The sequence below is a fragment of the Merops nubicus genome, unplaced genomic scaffold, assembly GCF_000691845.1.
Source record: "Merops nubicus isolate BGI_N331 unplaced genomic scaffold, ASM69184v1 scaffold1360, whole genome shotgun sequence".
NCBI lineage: Eukaryota > Metazoa > Chordata > Aves > Coraciiformes > Meropidae > Merops > Merops nubicus.
The window spans coordinates 256,486-279,716 of NW_008581958.1; the positions used below are offsets into that span (position 1 = coordinate 256,486).

Below are 23,231 nucleotides of genomic sequence, written 5' to 3' on the forward strand. Positions count from 1 at the left end.
CCCTGGGCACCTGCGATATATCTGCCACTGCCAGGGAGAGGCTGCTGGACTAAGCAGGCCTTTGATCTTACCCTGTATGGCAGCACAGATGTTTTTACTTCATACCAATATTTAGATAACAAATATTAATTTTCATCAGGATAAGGAGCATTATGTGATTGCTTTAGCTGTAATTCGACATTAGATTCATTCGCAATCAAGTTCAGAGAAACCCATTCTTGCTGAAGTTGTCTCAGGGCAGATTCTTCTTATTAAAGGATGCCAACCACAACATCAGGAGGAGGACATGTGCACTACTTGCAGGCAGGGAGTCTCACCTGCCTTTAGAGATCTAGCTCGTCTTTGAACAATTAACTCTCGTTTGTCTGAGTATCGTTTACAGTCAATGAAGAAAAGACAACACGTCCAGGTGCCCACTTTACTCCCAGCTATCTTAGATAATATCTTGGTATTGGATAAATTGCTTCTGGAAGCAACTACTTATCTCCATTAACTGTAAAGTGAGGTTAGACATCTAGGTTTGATCTAAATGTCTAAATCAATTGAGATAAAGCTCTCTTTTCCCCCTAACATAAACAGGTAGAAGCACTATGATGAGCTTTTAAACACAAATCAAAAGCACTTTAAACTTGTAAAACAACATTCCAAGGAACGACAACAGCAGCCTAAGTTTGGTTGCTTGTTTTTTTTTTTTTATAATTGCTCGTTTCTGAATAAACCTCAGCTTCAAGGTATTTTTATGTACCTCTCTAAAGGTCCTGAATTTTTTCAGTCTGTTAAGTGTCATCACCTCCCCTACTCCACTTTGCAAGCTTTTACTGCAGTACCACTGGCAAGTTAAATAAGACCACGCCTAGTGCTGCAGAACATTGACAAAACATCTCCTTCACTCCATAACGCTTCCTCACCTCTATCTGCAGGAAGACAGTGCCTGGGGGCAGATTTTCTGGCACGTAGACAGTGTAGGAAGCATTAGTAAAAACAGGGCTGTTGTCATCAATATCCAGCACCTTGATTGCCAACGTGAGTGTTGAACGGCGGGGGTCTACAGCTCCATCTGTTGCTTCAACAATAAGTTCATAAAAATCCCTTACTTCTCTGTTCAGTTTCACCGCCGTATAAATGCTACCATTTGATGTGATTCGGAAAAGATCGTTGAAGTTTGCCAAACTGTAATGAACTTGACCATTAACACCAGCGTCTGGGTCTGTGGCCTACAAACACAAAACAAAGAGCCATGTTTTAATCCACATTTGAAATACAAGGGCCATACCTTCGTAGGAGTAACGAGGTAAGGGAGAGCAATACTCTACAGAGGACTAATGCTTTTGTGGCTGTTCAGCATTTCCTCCTTACAGCAGCTTGCCTCCCTCTAGTATTTTACTGAAGATAAAATATCCCACAGAAACAAATCCCTTCATCTGCACTGCCAGAAGGTAGGTTTACTGGATCCAGCTGGACTTCAGGACAAAATATACAACTGGTTGCTCAGCCCTGGACAAACACGCACTTAAACAGAAGACAAAGTAGATGCTTTTACAGTCAAGCCCTCAGTTGCTTCTAATGCTGAAGTATTTTTGGCACCCACTGGTGTCTGAGGCGCAGTTTTATTTTACACTGATTTGGGTATTTCATTGCTGCCTAAATCATTACAGAGTACCTCCTTCCATGAAAGATGGATATAGTCAGAAGATAGCTAAAATGGGCACATTAGTTAGAAAATTTCTTTTCACCCAACATGGTTGTCATATTTAGTGATATTTTAATTGCTGCTCTCTGAAGAACTACTTCATTCTCTATAGTTTGTTTATTACGTTCTCAGAACCAAATGTTATCACATTTCATCCTTACTCTTCTACGCTCAGAAGCAGCACATGACTGCCACAGAAAACTATTTAGATTTTATTCAGCTGCTATCTTTGTTCCCAAACTTCCCTATCAGCCAAATAATTCGTGCTATTACATAACTGCCCTTATAGGGATGGACAAAATTCGTGCTTTCCCTAGAGCTACCAAGTCTTCAATATAGTTTGAATGCTGACCTGTTATTTTTCCTACTCTTAATTAAATTATGGAATGATGAATAACATTATGTAAATTAAACAAAGGGCATTCTGCAGGCAAAGTTATTTTCAATTTTTTGACTTTATGAATGAGGGTACAGACATCTGGGAAGATCATAAGAGGTTTTCATGTTTGGTTATCAGAACAATTGTCAGGAAGTTTCCATGAACATTTAATTCCAGTGAAGGTACTTAATTGTAAGACTTTGAAATGAAACCATTTATCTTCCTAGAAATCAATTAAAAGTTATTTAAAATTGTTAATAAGAATATTTTCCCCATGCTTTCCCCCTGCATCAATGTGTTAAGCAGTAATGGCTACAACTTCATAATGACCAGTCTACAGACAACAGCTTTTAACTGACATCTTTCAACATATGGTTGAATTTGCTTAGTTGACAATCAATTCTATTTCCTTTGTAGAAATAACTGATTTGGGGCAGAAAGACCTCCTAGATGACATACTGGAAAACCATCAGAAAACTTGTTGGGGGAAGTTTCAAGTATCCAGTAACAGACTCTTAGTCCCACTGAAAGAAAAGCAAAGCCCAGGAAATGCAGAGGAAGTGGCAGAGCTTCTGGACAAGACACCAACAGCATTATTCACCTTCTTAAGATGTCATCTCCAACACATACGTGAGGTCAGTCATCCTGCTTAGCCTCTAATTTAAGCCAAAGCCATATTAGAGCAATTAAATTGATACTAAACAACCAAACAAAAAGCCACAAAAATCTCTACAAGTAATCTGGAATACTACTACTGTTTGAAACGAGAATAAACCAGGTAGCATTCTTTTTAAAGAGGAATTTGGAAGCATGTTGCTGAATAGACAAACTTGTTTTTTCAGAAAGTAAATTAAATTACTGTCAAATATATGGCAGGCTTTGCAATTTGGTTTCTAAAAACATGACAATGTATGTTAGAAACTCAATTGTGTACATTCTTGGTCATAAACATCTTTTCTGTGTTCTGCAGGACTGATCTGTTTCCACATGGAGTAGCAGACGAATAATTAGTTTAACTGGCTTTAATAATCATAGTTACAGTACCACCATAACACTGGTGAGAAGTCAGCCAGAGACACATGAAGACAAGCATTAACTGTGCATTTTCACATATCCCAGTCTGTGCTTCCACAGTAGAGAGCCAATTTAAATTTCAGAAGGATGCTCTGACTGAACCCTCAAAGAGAAGTTTGCTGCACTCTGTCTACTAAAATTTCTACCATATGGATTCTCCAATTATCTATTAGATTAAAAAAATCAGCTTTTCTCTACGCTTCTTCCTCTGTCTTTGGTGTCACACCAGAGATGACTACTGTCTACTTATCAAAACCACTATCCCATTGCTCTGGCAGTGCTTCGTGCTGGTCATCTTGGATGAACACCATGCAGAAGCACAGATGATGAGAATGGCAAAGCTGAGAAGCTACAAGAAGCTCTACTGTCCAACCTACCTCTAGGTGGCTTATGTGACCCTGAGCGACTTGGAAAGTCCAGAATGTCATGCATTGTTGTACCAAATTGCATTAACAGTTTAAGATCTCCATTAATTAGCATTTTAATGACCACAGCAAGTCACAAGCTTGTCTCAGTATAAACCAAGTTTGGTGGTCCTGGGTTTATGACATTCCAGGCTCTGTCTGAGCTTCTGCACAGAGACAACTCAGGTATGAATCCAAGCTTCAGAGTACCTGCTTACAGGTCTATGCTCCTCAAGCTGAGCCACAGCACACTACAAATTCAGCTCAAGAACCTCTCCCTGATGTTCTGACTCTGCCATCTGCTCCTGACGTTTCTAGTCAGTGCTCTCTCCAGTTGCTCCCAACATCCATCTGCTAGGAGGAATGAAGGGACGTTAGCTCAGAGGGCTCTCCAGCAACTAGCTCCCTTGTCTGTTTTCAGTCCTAACAACAAAATGCAAATCAGAGATACTACTTTTCTCTGGGCTACACCAATGTTCTTAATATTTTCTTCTAATAGGTAAGGTCCATTAGGAGTAAAAAAGATCAAGGCAAATGTCATGCACAGAGCTGGCCAAATTTCTTTCTCTACCCTACAGTGCAGGCTCTGTCTCAGCGTGGCCTCAAACCCCGACGCATCTGATCTTGCGTGTATGTGTAGGAGCTGTGCAGGACACATTTCTCCTCCCTACAATAAGCTACAGCTGCCAAAGCTGAGGGCAGCACACACATTAATGCACATTTCCAAAGACAATCACTCACTCTCCCCCTGCCACAGAGGGATGTCAAGACCAGACAACTGCAGAAAGAACGTACTCATTGCTGCCCTGTTTTCTGTTGGAAGACCTTTTCTGTTGCATCCAGCCTTAATTCAAGTCCTCCTTCCCCTCACCCCTATCGTCATCAAAGGGAAGTATCCGTTCCAGTGCCTGTAAAGGCAGAGTCAGGTAAGAAGCAAGGGAGCAAAGGAGCTGGAGGCACTTGTAGCCATCACACAAGCACTGCAGCAACACCTGAGTTCTCACCCATCATCATACTGTCCCCAAGACCTCCCAACACATCTTGCTGTTTCAGCACTTGCAATCACATGCAACACACTTGGTAAATATGGACAGGATATGACACTGGGTTTGCTGTTCTGGTTAAAAGAAGAAGAATTCGGAACCACCCCTCTGCATGCTCAGAAGGTTTCCTCTGGTTTTTCCTCTGCTCTTACTGGAACGGGTTCCAACAGCCCGACAAGCAAATTTACTATGCCAGTGTTACACAGCTGGAGAGCTCATAAATTCACTTAAGTTGCTGCGGCCTAACCGAAAGGGATCTTGTCAGGACAGAGGAGCCTGTTTTACATAGGTCTACCATAACTTATTTCCTTTAAACTCAGGGCATCTGCGAGAGTATAAATCAAACCTGAAAGAGAAAAGCAGCAAAACAATCCCTTGCTGACTGGCTCCTCTCACTGATGCGACAAGAGATGCAGAAAGATGAGATGCATGTTTCTACCTCTCCCATCTCCTTGTGTTTATTCAGAATTAGGAAAAACATGTTCCTCTCAAGAGTGGCTGCTGTTACTCTAGTAGAATAACATGTGAATATACATAGAATACCACATAGAATAATGTGGTCCTCAGACCCACATGACTACTCTCATTTCCACCTCTCCTGAGGCTAAGTTACAAAGTACTGCATGATAAAACAAACCTGGAAACCTATGAAAAGAAATTAATCATTATTTTTTTTTTTCCCCAAAAAAATACATCCCACACTTACTGGAGATACCATAAAGGTGACAGCCTTTATCTGTTGAGCTAAGTTTAAATTTGCATTACCAACTATGCCTCAATGCTACCATGAAATCCTCATGAATATAAACTAACAGTGTTCCAGAGTAACAAATTACGTTCCTCCATCTCAAACAGCTTGAAAACACAATTCTGGGAGATCTGAATTACCAAAATATCTCTTGAAGGATCATTAACTCTGAAATATAATGACAAGTGCTTAAATGTCAGCAATATTAATTACATCATTATCATTCTTTTCAAAAGAAACTGCCTGCTAATACCCACAACTCTTGCTCACAATGAGTAACAAGACTGAGGCAGGTTAATTGAGGATTTATGCTCAGACGGCTGGGGCTGGAAAACAGCAGAATAAGGCAGGGTGGTGTTATTCATTCTTGCCTATAAAGCAGAGGCAAATGTGACAGGTATCCCCTCATTAAAGCTGCAAGTTGAAACGCTTCTTAGGGACCACTTTGCTACCATCCCAATGTCTTCCAGAGTAAATTTTCCTTCAGGTCTTCTTCAGGGACAGAAGTCGCTCATGATCCCAACCCACCCTAATAACAGTTCCTGATCTCCATACAGCCTCTCCAGCATTCCAGCAAATGCCACAGCTCGAGGGAGGGATAGAAATTGTGCTTGAGGACACAGAGGGTGCTGATGGTGGGAGCTGGGTTACCGGGATGAAAACATTATTTTTTAAAAAAATTATTATTGAGTTTAATGAGTTTAATTTTTTATTATTATGGGTTTAGAAGATTCCCAAGCCCCTCAGTTATGTCAAATAGCAAAACAAGTGTGGGTGGGAGTGCTAAATCAGATTTTGTACTTATTTTTCAGGTAGATTTGAGCACTTGTTTGTGCTCACAGGGCAAAATGAAAAGTAAGAGGCCACAGATATTTAAAACATTTCTGACCTCTTGGTATTTTATTTCAAAATATTTTAAGGAGAAAATCAGTGACCCATAAAAGCTTGGAATTTTCCTTCTTCCCTAGATTTCATAAAGGCTCTTCCTCTCTTTCATTTCTTTTTTTCCTTCTTTTACATGGTCTGTTGTTTCCCTAATTCATTCACTACATGCTTCAAGCAAAGGAAAAGATTAGAAGGTACCAACAGTTTTAAAAGGTTTCTGTCAGCCAGGTTCAAAACAATGCCAAAAGAAGTAAGGAAACAGGGAGATACTTTGTCCTCCCAGTGTTGTCAACAGTTTGGCACACGATTTCCTTTTGCTTCACGTAGCTAGATTAATAAGTCACAGTCCTGAACATACATGACACCACTGTATGCCCATTACAGACAGTTATATTACAGATACTTGCAGCCCCAAAACCTACAAGGGTTCATTTCTGCAGAACTTCCTATAAAACTGACATTTAAATTACATTATTCATGTAAAAGAGAAAAAAAAAACAACCTATTTTACAGACTTGTAGGATTAAAGGACTGCAGGTTTTGTACAAGTTTCAGATAAGAAATAATATAATGCTTCTGCTCTGTGCTCCTTTTCAGCCAGAAGTAGACACAGGGCTTGTTAACTTGATTCTGCTACTTCATTTCTAACACGTCACAGAACTTAAGCAGAACTTAACACTACACTGCAAGAAGAGACAGAGGCCTAGTTACAACGTGTGGTAAATCTGAAATGTTCCAGATTACTGGCCTGCAGAAAATGACTTGATGAAGAAAGATGATATAAGAATATAAAATGAAACAGGACGTTGTAATACCAGGGGGCAAATGCAATGATCAGTCACTGGCCAGGACAGAGCTGGGTGTAAAAAAAACAAAAAGGCAAAAATGAAACACAGGGGCATCATTCGCACAGGGGCATCATTCTCAAATTTTTGAGGCATCTCCTCAAAAGTCGAGAGAACTGACTAATGCCTTACACACACACTTTTGATAAACACTACAGGTTTTGTGTACATCCCCCAAGAACTTCTCAAAAGAAAAAGTATTTTATTGAACAACCAAATAATCATATCAGTTTAGTGTTTTTTTTTTTTTTTTTTTTTTTTTTTTTCATAACTATACTTAGAGTAATTTGTTAGGTCAAAGGTAACACATCATCAATTTTTAACTACTGACATATTTTAGCCATTATACAAGATGGGAAAACCTTTGATAATTACTTTCATAGCCAATGCTAATTCCAATGCATCTGCAAGGTTAGTTTGGAAACCAATTAAACATGACCCTAAGTAAAACTACACAGTAAGAACAGTTAAAATGTTACAAGCAAAAATAAATTAAAATAAAGGAAAATTGGAAATCTCATGGATGCAAACACATGATTTCATGACTGGTGAACCTGCTGCAAAAGGTAATTGCATTGTAACACTTGAAAATAGACAGGCTTTCTTCAGCCTGGCACACAACCAAATCCTACATTTAGAGACTTGCACTGCCTGGTGCTTTTATGATGAGCATCTTCTTTGGCAATGATATGATCAAGCAATTCTGAGATTAAACCCATGAATACACATACTAGCAAAAACAAAACACAAACCTTTCTAAATCACAGATGAGATACATTATTTAAAATTTCCACATTTAGCTGGGCTCCCAAACATTTTGCTAATATGTTAATCCATTTTAAAGCCATTTTTGTTTTTTTCTGTAGACTGCTGGCTCTCCTCATAAGCCCACCTAATTAGAGAACATTAGAATTAGAATCCAAGGTGGAATGTAACAGCCAACATTTGGTTTTGAAACTATTTATCTTGCCAGTCAGACTCTTGAAACACCCTCGGTTGCATTCTAGTGACACTGTTCTCTTGTTCAGAGATGAATACTTAAAGGAAATTAGTTTTCTTGTATCTATTAGAGATAAAAGCCACAAAGTCTGCACATTAGAAAAAAGACACCTGACATGTATCACAAGAAAACTCTCCAACTTCTTCTACCAGGCAGTTTTCAAAAAAGGAATCACTGATCTAGACAGTTCTTCAAGTCACAGAAGATCTGTGATGATAAGATGAGGGACTGTAGTCAAAAGTTAGCAGGACCAATATAAACCATTCTAATTGGTAAGCTCAGGCAAACCATCATTTCTTATCCCCGTGACAGAAATCTGAACAGCCAAATCTAAACAAACAGAATCAGCCATCAAAATACTAAATGGACATGTATTTGAGACGTGAACCTACTGATGCAGAAGATTTATTATGGCAGTGGGCTGAAACAGATAAACCACGCCGGGTTGCAAGGTGTCAGGCAGACAAAAATAAGTATTCCTTCCATACAAAAATCCCTGGAGTCTCAACCATCAACTGCTGTGAACATGAAAATGGTTGAAATGCTTCTCAGATAACAAGCATCAAAATTTCCACTGCATTAAAGCACAAATGTTATCACTCTGAAGACAAAGATGTAAATTAATGCAGAAATATAATACTGGAAATAGGAAAGACAAGAGCACCACTTCTGATATTCATTTAGTTTGAAAAGTTATCCCATTTATCATGTCAGAGATGGTGAGGCGCCTTTCAAACCTATGTGAGCTGTGTGAGGCTGCAGCTGCACACTGCCCAACACCCTCCAGGAATTACATAGCCCCTCGGGGTGTCAGCAGAAAGAGGCCACTCCTGCCTAGCACTGCTGGGCTAAGGCGGAAATCTGCAACCACATCAATTTCTTCTCATGCCACGGGTTTGGACTTGAAACATCTTTCTTTCACAAGGCTGAAGGAATTTGTTTGTTAACAAACAGGTAAAAATCCAACTGGAACCACACTGGATGGTGGAATTGACTTCAGCAGCACAATTTCATTTCATTTCATTTCTTCTCACCATCTAAGTAGAGATGCAACCTTTGATAATTATTGTGAGAGCTAATTATAAAATCTGAGAGACTATAAGGGGAAAGAAAGATAAAGATTAAGTACATAGTGGCCACTCTTCATAGAACTTAGCATTTTTTGTATCTCTCATTCTTCTTACATAACCTCTTCTAGGTCAAAAAGAAGATACACCACAAGAGGTGTCAATCTGAGGAAAGCATGTAGCATAAAAGCCATGGAGAAGTGGTGCTGAGAGACATGGTTTAGTGGAGACCTGGCAGTGCTGGGTCAGTGGCTGGACTGGATGATCTTAAAGGTCTCTTCCAACCAAAACAGTTTTAAGATTCTATGATATTATTTAGCTCAAACCAAAAGCAAACCCCTGCACCTCCTCTGCACCCAACTCTAAAAGTAGTGCTCAGCTAAGTTGACACGAGCCTGCTGTGTCACACACACCAGGAAGATTAAAGGCAGGCTCTGTGGCGGCAGCAACTCAGAGAAGCTACAGTTCTTCCAACCTGATTGGGTATTAGGAGCTGACAAAACTGATACAGGCTGGGCAAGAAGCAAGAATTAAAGCACTTATGACAGGATATGACCATATCTGCACCCTGTTGGAAAAGGTCTTGTCTAACACAAAACTATGGAAGTCTTTATGTCACCAGCATCTCTATGAGGAGATGGAACTCAAGGGAAATGGTGCTGAAAGCCTATAACTTAGCAAAAATATATTTCGCCGGGGGTTTTAAACCCGCTGGTTTTGCCCGGGAAGAAAACCCCCCCAGCGGGACCCCCGTGTGACCTCCAGGGTGGTCGTCAGCGAAGAGGAGGGCAGTGGCGAGTAAAGGAAGGATAGGCAACGATCGCTTTCTTCCAAAATAAAAGGTTTTAATAACATGAAAATAACAAACAAAACCACCTGAGGCAGGCACTGAAACAGCACCCACCCCAGGGGAGAAGCGAAAGAGCATGTGGCCTTGGGGCCAGGGGTTTTTAACAGGTTGGTAGGTGGGTTTACAAAGGCATTGTCCTGTAAGGATACCTGGATGGGTTACCTACAGGTCAGGGGTCCAGTGGGTGTTAGGGGATTGGTCTTGTGGTGGCTAAGCCAACCACAACCTGGGAAAGGTGGAAAATTCTGGATGTGTGCCCCTGTCTGGGGACAAAGAGGCATCAGAAACCTCTGTCTCCAGGAGGCACACTGCAACAAAAGCCTTCCTAAAGGCCTCTGCAACCTACCACGCAGAGAACTTTCTTAATAAGCTTCCAAGGAAATTATGCCATGAAGGTCCTATCAAAATGACTTTGTGATGACCCAAGTTAGAGAAATGAGCACAAATAGAAGCTCAAAAACAAAAATTGAAGAGCTATTTTGCACTGGAAAGATGCACCTTGTTCCTACTGGTACCAAGACAGCAATAGTCACACCACTAACCAGTAACAGAGGTATTAGTGATACAGATGCACACATCTGAACCAAATACAGAAGTTTGAATTTTCTCTGGTCCTGGCCTATCTGCCATGCTATGATTCTCCAGTTTTAGACTGATTAAATTTTATGGAGTCTGACTTTCAAATCCTAGCTGCTCATGTTATTTTTATCTGTATTAGACAAAATTAAAATATGTTGTTGGGTGCTGTACTACGCAGTGAGCAGTAGCCATGGGCTCATTCTGCGTATCTGAGAGGAAAGGCTGAGAGCCCTGGGGCCACTGAGCCTGGAGAAGAAAAGACTGAGAGGGGATCTGATGAATGCTGATCAAGAGTAAAAGGGGGGGGGGGCAACAGGATGGGGCCAGACTCTTGTCAGTGGTGCCCAGCAACAGGACAAAGGGCAACAGGCACCAACTGGAACCCAGGAGGTTCCACCTGAACAGAAGGAAAAAAATCTTTCCTGTGTGGGTGGCCCAAGCCTGGTGCAGGCTGCCCAGAGAGGTTGTGGAGCCTCCTCTGCAGAGATTCCAAACCCACCTGGATGTGATCCTTGGCAACCTGCTCTGTGTGACCCTGCTGGAGCAGGGGAGGTTGGATGAGTTGATCTCCAGAGGTCCCTTCCAACCCCTACCATGCTGGAATTCTGTGATTTATTTCAGAGGCTGCAATTTTACCCTTCCCCGAAAGCTTAATTCATTTTCTGCACAGACTCTCCCCTTCTGCCAATAGATCTCCCTTTTTTTCTGGCCTTGCCCTTTTTTGACCACCTCTAATTTTACTACAACTTGTCTAAAGTTACAGGAGATCTGAGAATTTAATTTCAGAAGCGGGTATTTTTAATACAGGTAAAGTGTCATCTGCAGTGCAGGCTGCAGGAAATCACACCCCATGCTATGAGCCTTCACACAGAAAACATGACAACAGTGATTTAGGTAAAGCCAGATTTTTTTCTGGACTTTTTACAACAAAATCTTGTCAGGTAATACCTCATCAGTCTTTGAAGCAGCTTTCCTGTATACGGCAACACAGAGTCACGTTGTTGTAAGGGATCCCCAGAGGTCACTTAGTGCAATGCAACAAGCCCTACCAACATCTGTGAAATTTAACCTGGCCTTTAAATCCTGAGAGTCGCATGGTTTGCCACCTTATGAATTCAGATAAGAGAGAATTCACTGATAGCCACTTTTGAATGCTAATGAAATGGAATTATGTTGCCATTTACCTAACAGGGCTTTTGATCTGTGACTACTTGCTTCTTTACACAACACATTTAAAATACTTCTACAACATTAAAGGAAAATGTCTGGAATCAGTAGTCTGGTGGCATATGGGCTGTCTCAGTCCCACTTGTCTTACAATTTTGCCTTGCTTTGTTCTGTAGTGGATAGGCTATTGGATATATAACACAGGTATGAATTTACATTAATAATGTAAATAAAAAATTCAAATATTTCCATTATTCAGTACAATCAAAGAAGTTCTCCAAAGCCCACTTTTCTGGTACGTAGAATAGCTTCATCCTGAAGAACAACTTTCTTTAAGCACTTCTTTCCTCATTTAAAAAAAAAGAAGCAGACGACAGAGGTAGTATCCAACACTGTCTGCAGACCAATTTCATCATTGGAGCTTTTTTATACTTTCTCCATTTTAGGGAAGATCTAAGGTCCAGTGATACTTGAACATCCGATTAGGGGTTGGTTTGTCCACTGCCATGTAACTATTTAACTGTATCTTCCTTCTCATTTCCTTTCATGTCGCTATCTCCCCTTGATACCAACACATTCACACTGGAGATTTCAACCAGTGCTCATCAGTGACACTAAAATATGCCAACAATAAAGAAATGATGGGTGCGTGCAGAAGGATCTGGGTAAATATAAAAAAAGAGATGAATAAAAACTTCAGCTGAATGATTTGTTTCTTCTCCTGGGCCCCATCAGGTCAACAGCTTCTGATTTAACCACAGACTGCATTTTTAAAGTCTGTAACAAAGTACTTGGTACTGTCTTTTGCTGAACAAGGATGTGAACCTGTCTGCAGGTCTTGCAGTCGATATATTGATCCTCACCTAAATTTCATTCCACTTTTTTACCTCCTGTGCACGTGGTATTGATAAATAGCACACAATACAGCACAAATCACTCAAGATGCCCTGTCTTCAGCAGAACCTCAGCTGTTGCAGACTGCAATAGGCAATAAGGTGCCTGAATTTCATTTTCAAGTTTCCCATTTGAAGCTTTTTTTTTTTCCTGTTGGTCCTTTGTAGAGAACTTCATGCAGCAATTCTCCTCCTGTCTTGCTGGGCGATCCCCGTGATCAGACATGAAAGAACAGCAGGGAATCTAATACACCTCCAACTGCCCCAATTTAGACAACACTGTGTAAAATAAAAGGGATTTGAAATACATCCGCTACACTTGCAGCCTTATCCTTTCTAGCTTTTGCTCTTCTGATCTTCAGTACGCTCCTCAAATCCCCACAGGCAGCAGCTCTCCTGCACCAGTGCCTTCAGGAACTCCAGCTGGCAGACAAAGAGCCATCAGTGGTGACAGCACTTCAGAATGCCACTGCTGCCTCCCTGCCCCTAACACGCCCTCCCCTTTTTGACAGATCATCTTTCATGGCCCTTGTCCTGCGTCTCCTTGTGAAACAAATTCCCAAATGATACCTAAGCCCCCATGGGAATCCCTTTTTAAGCCAAACTTTCCCACTCAAAACAAAGTAGAGTGCAGAAATCTCACATCTCTGGCAGGAGTGCTTTGCAGGAGTGTTTGACCTGATTGTTTCATACCCCCAATTCCTTCTAACCTTACCTGTACGAGGGGACAGGGAACTGAAGGAGAGTGGGAACACGATTCATCACTTATTTAGAACAGATGAGCAGGCAAGAGACATGAAGTTACATGGTCTCAGGAGACAAAAGAAAAAGTCCACATAGAAAGTCAAGAATAGTAAGAACACTTAAATAGCTGTTCAGGTTATCTAGACTATTTCTAACATTTTAATATAAACTTGTTCTGGCTTTGCCTTTCTGCTTACTGACATCATAGAATATATTACCAGATTTATTGGCATTACTATGGTATCAACTGGCAATTGAAAAAACCCAAATAAAAATAACAATAATAATAGTAGCTGCTGTTAAAAATCAACCCATATAATAATTGATTTTGGTGCATATTATGTGAACAAAACCAATGGACTTCACTATAAAATGCATTCAAATAGTAAGTGGATTAGAAACAAAATCGGTTTGGTTAGGAGGGGCCTCTGGAGGTTGTTTGGTCAATCCTTCAGCATCTAGGTCATTGCTCATATCTTACTTCCTAAAGCAGCACAGAACTTTATCATCTTTTACTGTGGATAGCACCTTCCTCCCCCAGGCTGACACTGAGCTCAGGCAGCTGATGATCCTGACACCAAACCTTTACCAACAAAAAAACCCGAGGCGTCAAAGTAGTTGAGGCCCTTTTCCATTGCCTTCATCACCAGGTGCTCTGTCTCAATGAGCAGCACAGCCCACATCTTCTTGGGCCTTAAGATAAAAACTACTCTTGCTCTGTTTTTCCCCATGCCAAACAGAAAGCAAAAGGGAAAGGGACGCCAAAAAACTTGGTGGGTTGTTTGTTTTTGTTTTTGTTTTTGTTTTTTTTTCCTTTTAAAAATCATCTGTATCACTGCTTACTTTGGTGGATTTCAGGTTTCTGTTTGAAGTGAATATACTAAAAGACATTCTGAAAAGCAGGCTTTCCAGTCAGCAGCTTAATTCTTGGTACTGAAAACATATAACACAATAAGGTCTACTTTCTTTCACCAGGCTATTTTCATCTAAAATAGGCCTTTATATTTCAACCACATTACAGCTTCTGCACAAAATGCATTCCCACAGAAACCTATCCCATAACCTACCATGGTTCTAATGTATCATGACGCACAACACCGCCACAAAAGCTATTTCAGTCTTTAACAAAGACTATCCTCAAACACCATAGCTACACCTAAATGTTCATCATCATTTCAATAACTTCACTGAAGCCAGTAAAACCAAAAAAAATTCCAAGTGCCTAAATCACTCTTTTCTACATTATCTCTTTGCATTTGTGAATATGAAACAATAGAAACCACATGAAGTGGTTTGGCTATAACGAGAAAGCTTTTTCCATCCAGAGACTGGGAATTAGGACTAGTAATAACCACAACAATAAATGATATAACCACTTTGTCATCTCACAACTAGCAATAAGCTATCACAAGCCTTCACTATTTTCATTACAACACAACTTAGAAATCAGACTAATTGATAAGACCAAGAGGTTCTGTTGCAGTAACTTCTTTCTTTTTATAGTTCCATCTAAGCTAAAAATAGACCAAATCCAGTGTTTGAAAAGACTATTGCACCTTGAGGGGACCCAGCAAAACACAGAATGGATTTTAAAGATACTTGGTAGTGATTGGAAATATCGTGTCTGTACGTTTTAGGATGCAAAACAAAAAACTGACCACGTAAGATGGAACACAGTGACAAAACCCAAAGCATTAAGTTACTGATTTACGGAAACAGATTTGATTGCAGAGATTCTAACTTCTGTACATCCAAGACATCAAAACAGCCTTTGATGTGGCTGATATTTCAGTCTAGTGTAATAAAATTAAGCTTTAGGAAATCTGTAATCTTCATCCATGATGACAATGTTATTTCCCTGGAAAATCCCACCTAAGCATCAACAGCTTCAGAGCAGCACCCACCTTTACTGATACCAGGTTACAGAGCATGAGCATATGTAGAACCACTTCAGTCTAAATGTAAATGAAACAGTACTCAAGAAGCCTAAAAAACCTAAAGTTTAACTTGAACAAAAGCGAACTCCATAAGTAAAGAAATGAAGGAAACACAAACCTATCCCAAAAAAATCATTTTTTTTCAGTTTATAAATACCAGAAAACAACTACAGTTCACTGAAAAAGAACACTAATGAGAAAGATGACAGACAAGAAACACTGATGGTGTCTTACTGAATAACACAAATTTGGAAAGAAACATGGTTATTGTGGTTATATGCTACTGAAAACGTTCTACTCTTCCCAAAGTTACTGCTAATACAGCAGATAAGGAGCTCACATTTTCTGTCGGTATGGCTGCTACTGGAAAGAAAGGCATATTTTTCATCTAAATTCCTGAAAAACAACATTCTTCCAAATACACATTACATCCAGCCTTGGTGCTAACTCAACACTGAAGGAAAGATGATACATTGTGTTCAACTGCTAGTTAAAGAAACCCACCCTATTCATACTTTCTTCTTTCACCTGATGTTAGGAAAAACTGACACTGCCCAAAAAAGTGATGTATGCTTCATGTGACTGAATCTGCATTCAGTAGCCACGAAGACCCGTACCTGTTATAAAAACTGAGGTAACTTCAAAGCCCTGACATTAACAATACCCCAAGCACCATCTATTTTTATGGCAGGTAATCAATTATTTCGGTCAACAGTTTAACCATTTTTCCCCTTAATGCCCTTAAAGTTTTATATGCGCATGACAATTTTATGTAGGTATGCCACTTGTTCAGTACGCTAGAAAAATATTTTTAAAGAAATCAGTAAGAGTATAAAAATGTGGTGACAGTGTTGTAACACTGTAGGTCTGTTACAAACAAGCTTTCACAGTGGCATGTCTTCAAAAACAGTTTTGAAATGTACTATTTTTAAAACATACAGAAAAAGAAAATCAATTCCATATTTTAAAACCCAAAAGACAACTTTGTTAACATAAATGAATCTGACAACAGACACTTTGCATGTAAAACTTAAGACATTTTAATGTGCATTTGTCTATAGAACAAATTATTTTCTGCTCTTTCCCAATAGTCTGGACAGTTTAGGGAATAAAATAATCAACTGAACTCTGCACAATTAATAACTTACCCTTACTTGACCAACAAAAGCATTGGCTTCTTCTTCCTGTACAGACAGGTTTTTAGGTAGAAACATATCAAAAACTGGTCCGTTGTCATTGACATCCGTCACCACTATGTTAACAGTAGCAGTTGAGGTCTGGGGAGGAAGATAACATTATGAACAAATTATCTTTATTGAATATCTTTCATTTTGCAGATGACAACCGATCAGCAAATTTACTGCTACTTATTAGACCCACCCAGTCCAAAGTCGCAGGCAAAGAGATTATAAATTTTTTCTGCATGTTTTTGTGAATCACAAATCATTACTCATTTGAAGAGTTGATCTTTAACTTCCTTCTCTTACAAGACAGAAATGGCTAGAGAATGAATATTGTATTAGAAATGCACAAAGGACATCAGGTATCTTTTTCCTCACACAGTATTTTAAGGCTTTTCCATTCTGAGTGCAGAAAAAAGCTAGAAGTATGAGAAACTGCCAGAGCTATACATTTGGAAAGAAATTACTGATATTAGTAATCAAAATAAGCTCCTGAGATGATCAGTCAGCCTATTAGCTGGCACAATCATGCTACCACCATGTTTCTCCACAGTGAGCTCAGCAATCTGTGTCATCATTCACCCGTGTCATGGTGACATGCTATTAAGCATCTGCACATCAACTCTAACAGTACAATTAACTATATTTAATACACGTAAAATTTCAACAAAATACATCTCTGCTCCCTACTGGATTTTCTATCCAAATCAAAGCAATCAGCTTTGCCGATCTTCACAGCCTGAGTCAGATCCTTTTTCACTGGTTCTATATACCAAGTCTTTCAGATACAGTACAACGCATGATTGTATTTAATACATTACTGTAATTAACATATTAGGATATTTTAAATCAATTCCTGTGATGAAACATGTCCAGAGAAGGGCAATGAAGTTGAGGCAGGATCTAGAGCCCTAGTCTTGTGAGGAGTGGTTGAGGGACCTGGGTATGTTGATCCTGGAGAAAAGGAGGCTCAGAGGAGACCTTCTGGCTCTTGACAACTCCCTGACAGGAGGCTGGAGCCAGGTGGAGGTTGGTCTCTTCTCCCAGAGAAATAGGGATAGGACAAGAGCAGATGGCCTCAAGTTGCACCAGGGGAGATTTAGGTTGGACATGAGGAAAAGTGTCTTCCCTGCAAGGGTTGTCAGGGCCTGGCCCAGGCTGCCCAGGGCAGTGGTGGTGTCCCTGGAGGAGTTTCAAAGCTGTGGAGAAGTGGTGCTGAGGGCCATGGTTTAGTGGTGCCCTGGCCATGCTGGGATAACAGCTGACTTGATGATCCTAAAGATCTCCTCCAAACTAAGGGACCATAAATTCAAAAAATGCTGACACCTTTGCCATCAGAGATATATTTAGTGAATAAATTCAAATCCAGCACAGCAGCAAATACCACTGAGAAGTGTAGCTTCAAGTTTATTGCAGCTTAAGATCATAACAGAAACAGACACATCAGCTAACAGTAACCACTTCATGTAGTTAGTTATTTCAGAATACTTCTAAGCATTGACATCTCTTACCTTTCCTGTTTCTCAAGTTTAACAGTGTTGCATTGAGGTGAAATAGCTCAGTTTGAGCCTCATGAATTCACACACTGTGGCAAGAAGAACAAAAAAGACAAGAGCAACAAAAACACGTCCCTGTTTTATACCTTATAAATATAACTCTGGAAAAGCCAAGGCTAACGTGTGAGTTTCTGTGGCCTGTGACTTCCTTCAGTTCATGTGAAAAGAAATTAAAATCACATCTCATTCTATAAATACTGCCTGTTGGACAGGTATAGTAAGGGAGAAGCGTGAAGCTTGAGGCTGATGCTGCAGACTGCTAAGGCTGGTTTTCCAGAGGCTGGTTTGTGCTGCTCCCCAGTGAGAGCATCCTGTCTGCAATAGCATCTGTGCTGCTGGGAAGTGCAGTGTAAAATCCAGCACAGTGCATTAAACCAGCTCTCCTGTGCCACATCCAGATACCTTCTGATCCTCAACTACTCCCCACCAGGCTACGCCAAGGGACATCTACCCAGCGTTACGGTCACAGCAGATGGAACCCCTGAATAAGTCCCTTACTTTAGGCACAACACTTACCCACCTGCTCAGAAGTGGCACCTCACAGGTTTCACAGAGAAACCTGTCACCATGCTCCCTTAAAAAAAAAAAAAAAAAAAAAAAAAAACAACAAAAAAGAAGTCTGAATGTACACCCACACCTTCTTCTGGCGCAGCACCTGCTAGGTAACAAACCTGGAGCTGCTTTACATCCCCATAGGTCCCTCCAGCAACCACCTGCAGCAGATGCAGACTATAATTTAGTTTTTATTAAGGGTCAAGCTCTTTACATCTGCCACATGGGAAAAGCACTTACAAAGGACAACGACTGTACTCACTATCTTAGAGCACTTGGTCATGCTGTCACTGCTGTGCTGCCAGTTCCATTTGATAACTTACTCTCTGCAGGAGAGATCCTCTAACAGGTCAATCTCCTTCACCTTTCAAACCTTCAGAGTTGGCAAGGGGCCCAGACACTGGTGTTGGAGTTGGCTGCCTCTTGTAGCTAGAAACGTAGCTGGTGAGCTTGCACAGTGCCCCACATCTTCGCTGAGGTGCTGCCTGCACTAGGCAGGCCTCCTCAGCAGCCCTGCTTGATATCAGCACAGCAGAGAGCAGATCCCAACAGACGCCGGTGGCATAAATAATTCCATGCACAACACAGCTCTTGCAGAGTGACAGGCTTTCTGCAGTTTTTGTACAGAGCCACTTGCAGAAGACTGATCAGATCCATAGTAAGCACTGTACAATAACTACTTAATACTTCAAAAGTAACTAATAAAGAAGGTTTTGAAATAAACCATCAAAAAGGCTGGCTTCTTGTATTTGCTTATGCTCAGTTATTTGCTAATTGTTTCTGAAACTGCCATTCCCCTATTCAATTTATATAAGGGAAAATGTACTTTGCAATTTATGCCTTATTGTCAACACAAAACACACTCCAGGATGTTTGCTCTGATGTGCAACACGCACTGAATGTAAATCAATCTTCTGAAGCTAACTTGATTCCACAGAATACAGGGTAATAAAAATTCCTAGACTTAATAAGCTGAGAGAAATATGGCATAAAAAACATTGGCTTAAGAGAGTAATTCTCATTTTGAAAATAATTCTTTTCCATTCAAGAGAAGCTTAATGTGATGTGTGTGATAATCTGTAGTGTGTTTCTTCTGATGACGCTGAACCAACCCACAGCAGCTCTCAGAAGAGCCACCAACACACACCTGACTTTGAGGCTGGTAACTTCTGGACCAAATGCTCCAACTAAAGCTCCTCTTGGAAATTACTTACAAGTCTGACTTCTGTACAGAAGACAATGGTGGGCAAGGGTCACATTTACTTCAGATAAACACAGCAACGTGTTAGGAGGAACTCTCATGAACTCTTCTCCTAAATGACAGTGTTTTTCTAAACCCAGCTCAAAACCATCTCTCAGGCATCCTACCTTACCTGCCAGCCAACATGGACACACAGGATAGTGTGTGTCCAGTTACCCAGAGATACCCAGTCTCAAGTTGTACTTAAACTTTCATTTACAAATTAAAAAGAACTATTTTTTTTCAAATGAATATTATTTTACTGAGATGCCAAACAGGAAAATTATTTTATAAATAAGCTTTCTGCTCTTCCTAAACTTACAAGGGTAGTAAAATATGATCCTGTAATAAGACCAACATTTCAAATAACCCTCATTTTTTTATTAGTCACAACTAGACACATCAAAAGTGGATAAATTCAGTGGCAAGATCACCAAAAGGAGTATTCAAAACAAAGTCTGGGTTAGCAGCAATGCCCCCGAGTTCTCTTCCTTTAAATCAGTGGCAACAAACTCTGAGACCACGAAAGAATATGGGAACACTCAAAACTCTTCCTATTTCAGCTGAATACAGGGAACACTTCTTATCTCACTGATGGAGCAATGTCAACCTTTGACATAAAATTGTACTCTTTTGGCTACCTTTATTTCCTTGAGATACTTGGAGAAGAAGTTGTGCCATTAATGTCAGAAACTGAAATAATCAAAGACCATTACATAGTATCAACATTTTAATATCCCCATTAGATGGCTCCAAAGATTTGCTTCAGCTCTCTGCAAGCCACAGCTGAAGACCAATGTGTTGAAATTGCCTTTATTAGACAGCAAGAATAAATTACTGTGGCTCATTCAGAACTGCAGCATGGAGCTATATGGGTAAGATCACAATCATCTGTGAATAATGTAGAAAGTCACTAGAAACATAAAGATCACACTGACTAAGCAGTCGTTGCCTAGAAGTGATGTTCAGGGCTAGCCATAAGCTATGGTCACTGTGTTTTGTATGAAAGTCTGTTTTCTATACTGTTAGGGAACTCCACAATTTCTTGCTAAGCTTTTCAACTGCAGGGAGCAGTGGCTGCCTGAGCTTGCTCCCCCTGTCACATAAACCCCATTTCATGTTCTACCTCACTAGCTTAAATTCTTCTGCCCAGGAAACCTCCAGCACAGACAGAGATGGGGTGCTGCTTTTTAAAGACAAGTGCTCATTGGGTGCCCATTTACTTCTGCCAAGTCAACTTTCTTGTCTTGTTAGGAGGGGAAAGAAAAAAAAAAAAAAGAGCTGCAGTGGACACCTCATAGCCTTGAGATTCAAAACAAGACTGAATTACTCCTCGTTCCCCAGTTCTCATGCATCAAGTGTTTTAACATGTATCTGGAACCTATGTCCCAGCTCCCTACAATATTACAGTCCTCTGTTTGGCTCTACTCTTGTACCACTGCACAATGACCTGCATAAGGCAGAGTAAAATTCAGTCAATGCTTAGAAACACCAGCAGCATGAGGCAGATTTTTCCTTGCAAAGTTTGTGGAAAATGAACAGAGAAGAAGATGATGTTTGAAGAAAAGATGTTTGAAGAGAATCAGTTGCAGCCAGAATGTTTTTATTTACCCCTCTGATTGTATACATGCTGTTTTGGCCATAACATACTTCAGAATGAAAGCTAAGCATTTCACAACTTTCTTGAGGAACTATGAAAAGCTGCTGTGTTTTACTACTACTTTTTATCCTAAAAGAGACAATAAAACAACACTTGTTCATGAAACAGAGCTGCTGTTTTGCTAAAGCTCTTGACGTATGTTTAATCACCACGGAAAGTCTTTAACCAAACTTCAGAGGTTCCCCAAATTGATGAGAGAGACCCGTAGTTCACAACTGGTTTTGTCTATCAACCACACAGAGACTCCTCATGCAAATACCAAGGTAATAAAGGAAGGAAAAAAAACCTGCCTTGGCTTTGTTTAAATCTAGGCATTTCTACAAAAGATTTGTCAAGTGTGGTTTGGAAAGGAGTGTTGAGGTTATCACTGGAAGTCCACACAGGGAAAATAAAAGCACTGCCTCACATCCGGCATTTTCTATTTACTACTGAAGCAAACCGTGTTTACTTTTCTTTTAGAATAAGCCTAAGTCAAGCAAAAGATCAACAGCTGCAATTTATAGCTGTCTTAGGGACACTAAAATAGTTCTTATGTATATAATTCCTCCCAAAGCAATAAATGTAACATTTACATCACCTCCACAAATATCTTTTGTCCTAAGTATGCCAGGCCCTGATAAATGTTATGGATGATAAATTATAGGAAATTTCACTTCTGACTTATTTTATTTGTACCCTGCCATTTAAATTGAAGTTGGGAATTGATGAGAGCATTCTATGCCTTGGAGAAGAAACATTCCTAGCTCTGATGTTGAGCAATTTTATTCATTCAGACAAACTCTATCATCTCTAGTTGCAACTAGTTTACAAATAATACAATCTGAAGCAAAGCCCAACGCCTTACTTGATTGAAAAAGAAACTGTAAACAATGCTTCTGATCTGCATATCAGGACTTACCTCTAGTCAATTCAAGAAAACTACAGTTAAACTATGACATCCAAAATAACAGCTGTTCTTTACCAAGCAGGGGAAACAGCTGCTCAGATCTGGAGATACTGGCAGCAGTGGGGACCAGCACAAGATAAACATGAAGAATGTACCAGCTAAAGTGCCGTGTTGTCCAAGGTCAGTGCTCCAGGAGAGCAGCAGCCTGAAGAGTGGCGTTGGTAATGGGAATCTAATGATGACTGGCAAAGGAAGAGGACAGCAAAGCAACAAAGCTGAAGAAGGTGATGGGTAAACACGTACAATGGGTTATGGTCTTGGTCGCTAACTGTTCTGAATGCACAGAAGCTGCATAAACCACAGCAAACAATGTCCACCAGACCAAGGGGATGGGGGGACATGTTACTGTTTTCCAGTGTGTTCCTATCAGCTCAGGTGTTTTCAGAGCTTGTCTCCTTGCAGTGTAGGGCATGAAAACCTTAGAAGTGGTATCTACTGACCCTCTACACCTCTCCAAGTTATAAAGAATGTTATAAAGAAAGTTATAAAGCCAGCTAGACTGCAAAGAAATTCAGGAAAGAGAACAGACTGAGGCTGAAGGGAAAGACAAGGCTGGAGTCAATAATTACACTAGTGAAAAGAGATCAGAAAAAGCCTGGTGAGGAGATAGAGAAAAGCCATCAAACACACAGAAGAAATTCTCAAAGTAAACCCCCGGAAACTGAAACCTTGCATGTCCAGCAAGAAAATATAAAAGATGAGACCTTCTGTGGGAAAGGAAGAGCAAAGCATTACACTCAAGAAACGTGCCTGACAAACGTGCAGGACTGGCAGGGGGGGGGGCTCCACGC

At 40.3% G+C, this 23,231-nt stretch overlaps 1 protein-coding gene across 1 annotated transcript in view; it reads right to left on the reverse strand.

Annotated features, from left to right (window-relative positions):
• The window catches only part of LOC103768880 (protocadherin-15-like), a gene marked incomplete at its 5' end in the record, with an annotated part of 190,564 nt that overhangs the window by 115,668 nt on the left and 51,665 nt on the right, over window positions 1–23,231 (reverse strand). Inside the window, 2 exon segments of the mRNA XM_008936046.1 lie at window positions 909–1,214; window positions 16,454–16,582. Of these exon segments, the coding sequence (XP_008934294.1) occupies window positions 909–1,214; window positions 16,454–16,582 (435 nt within the window).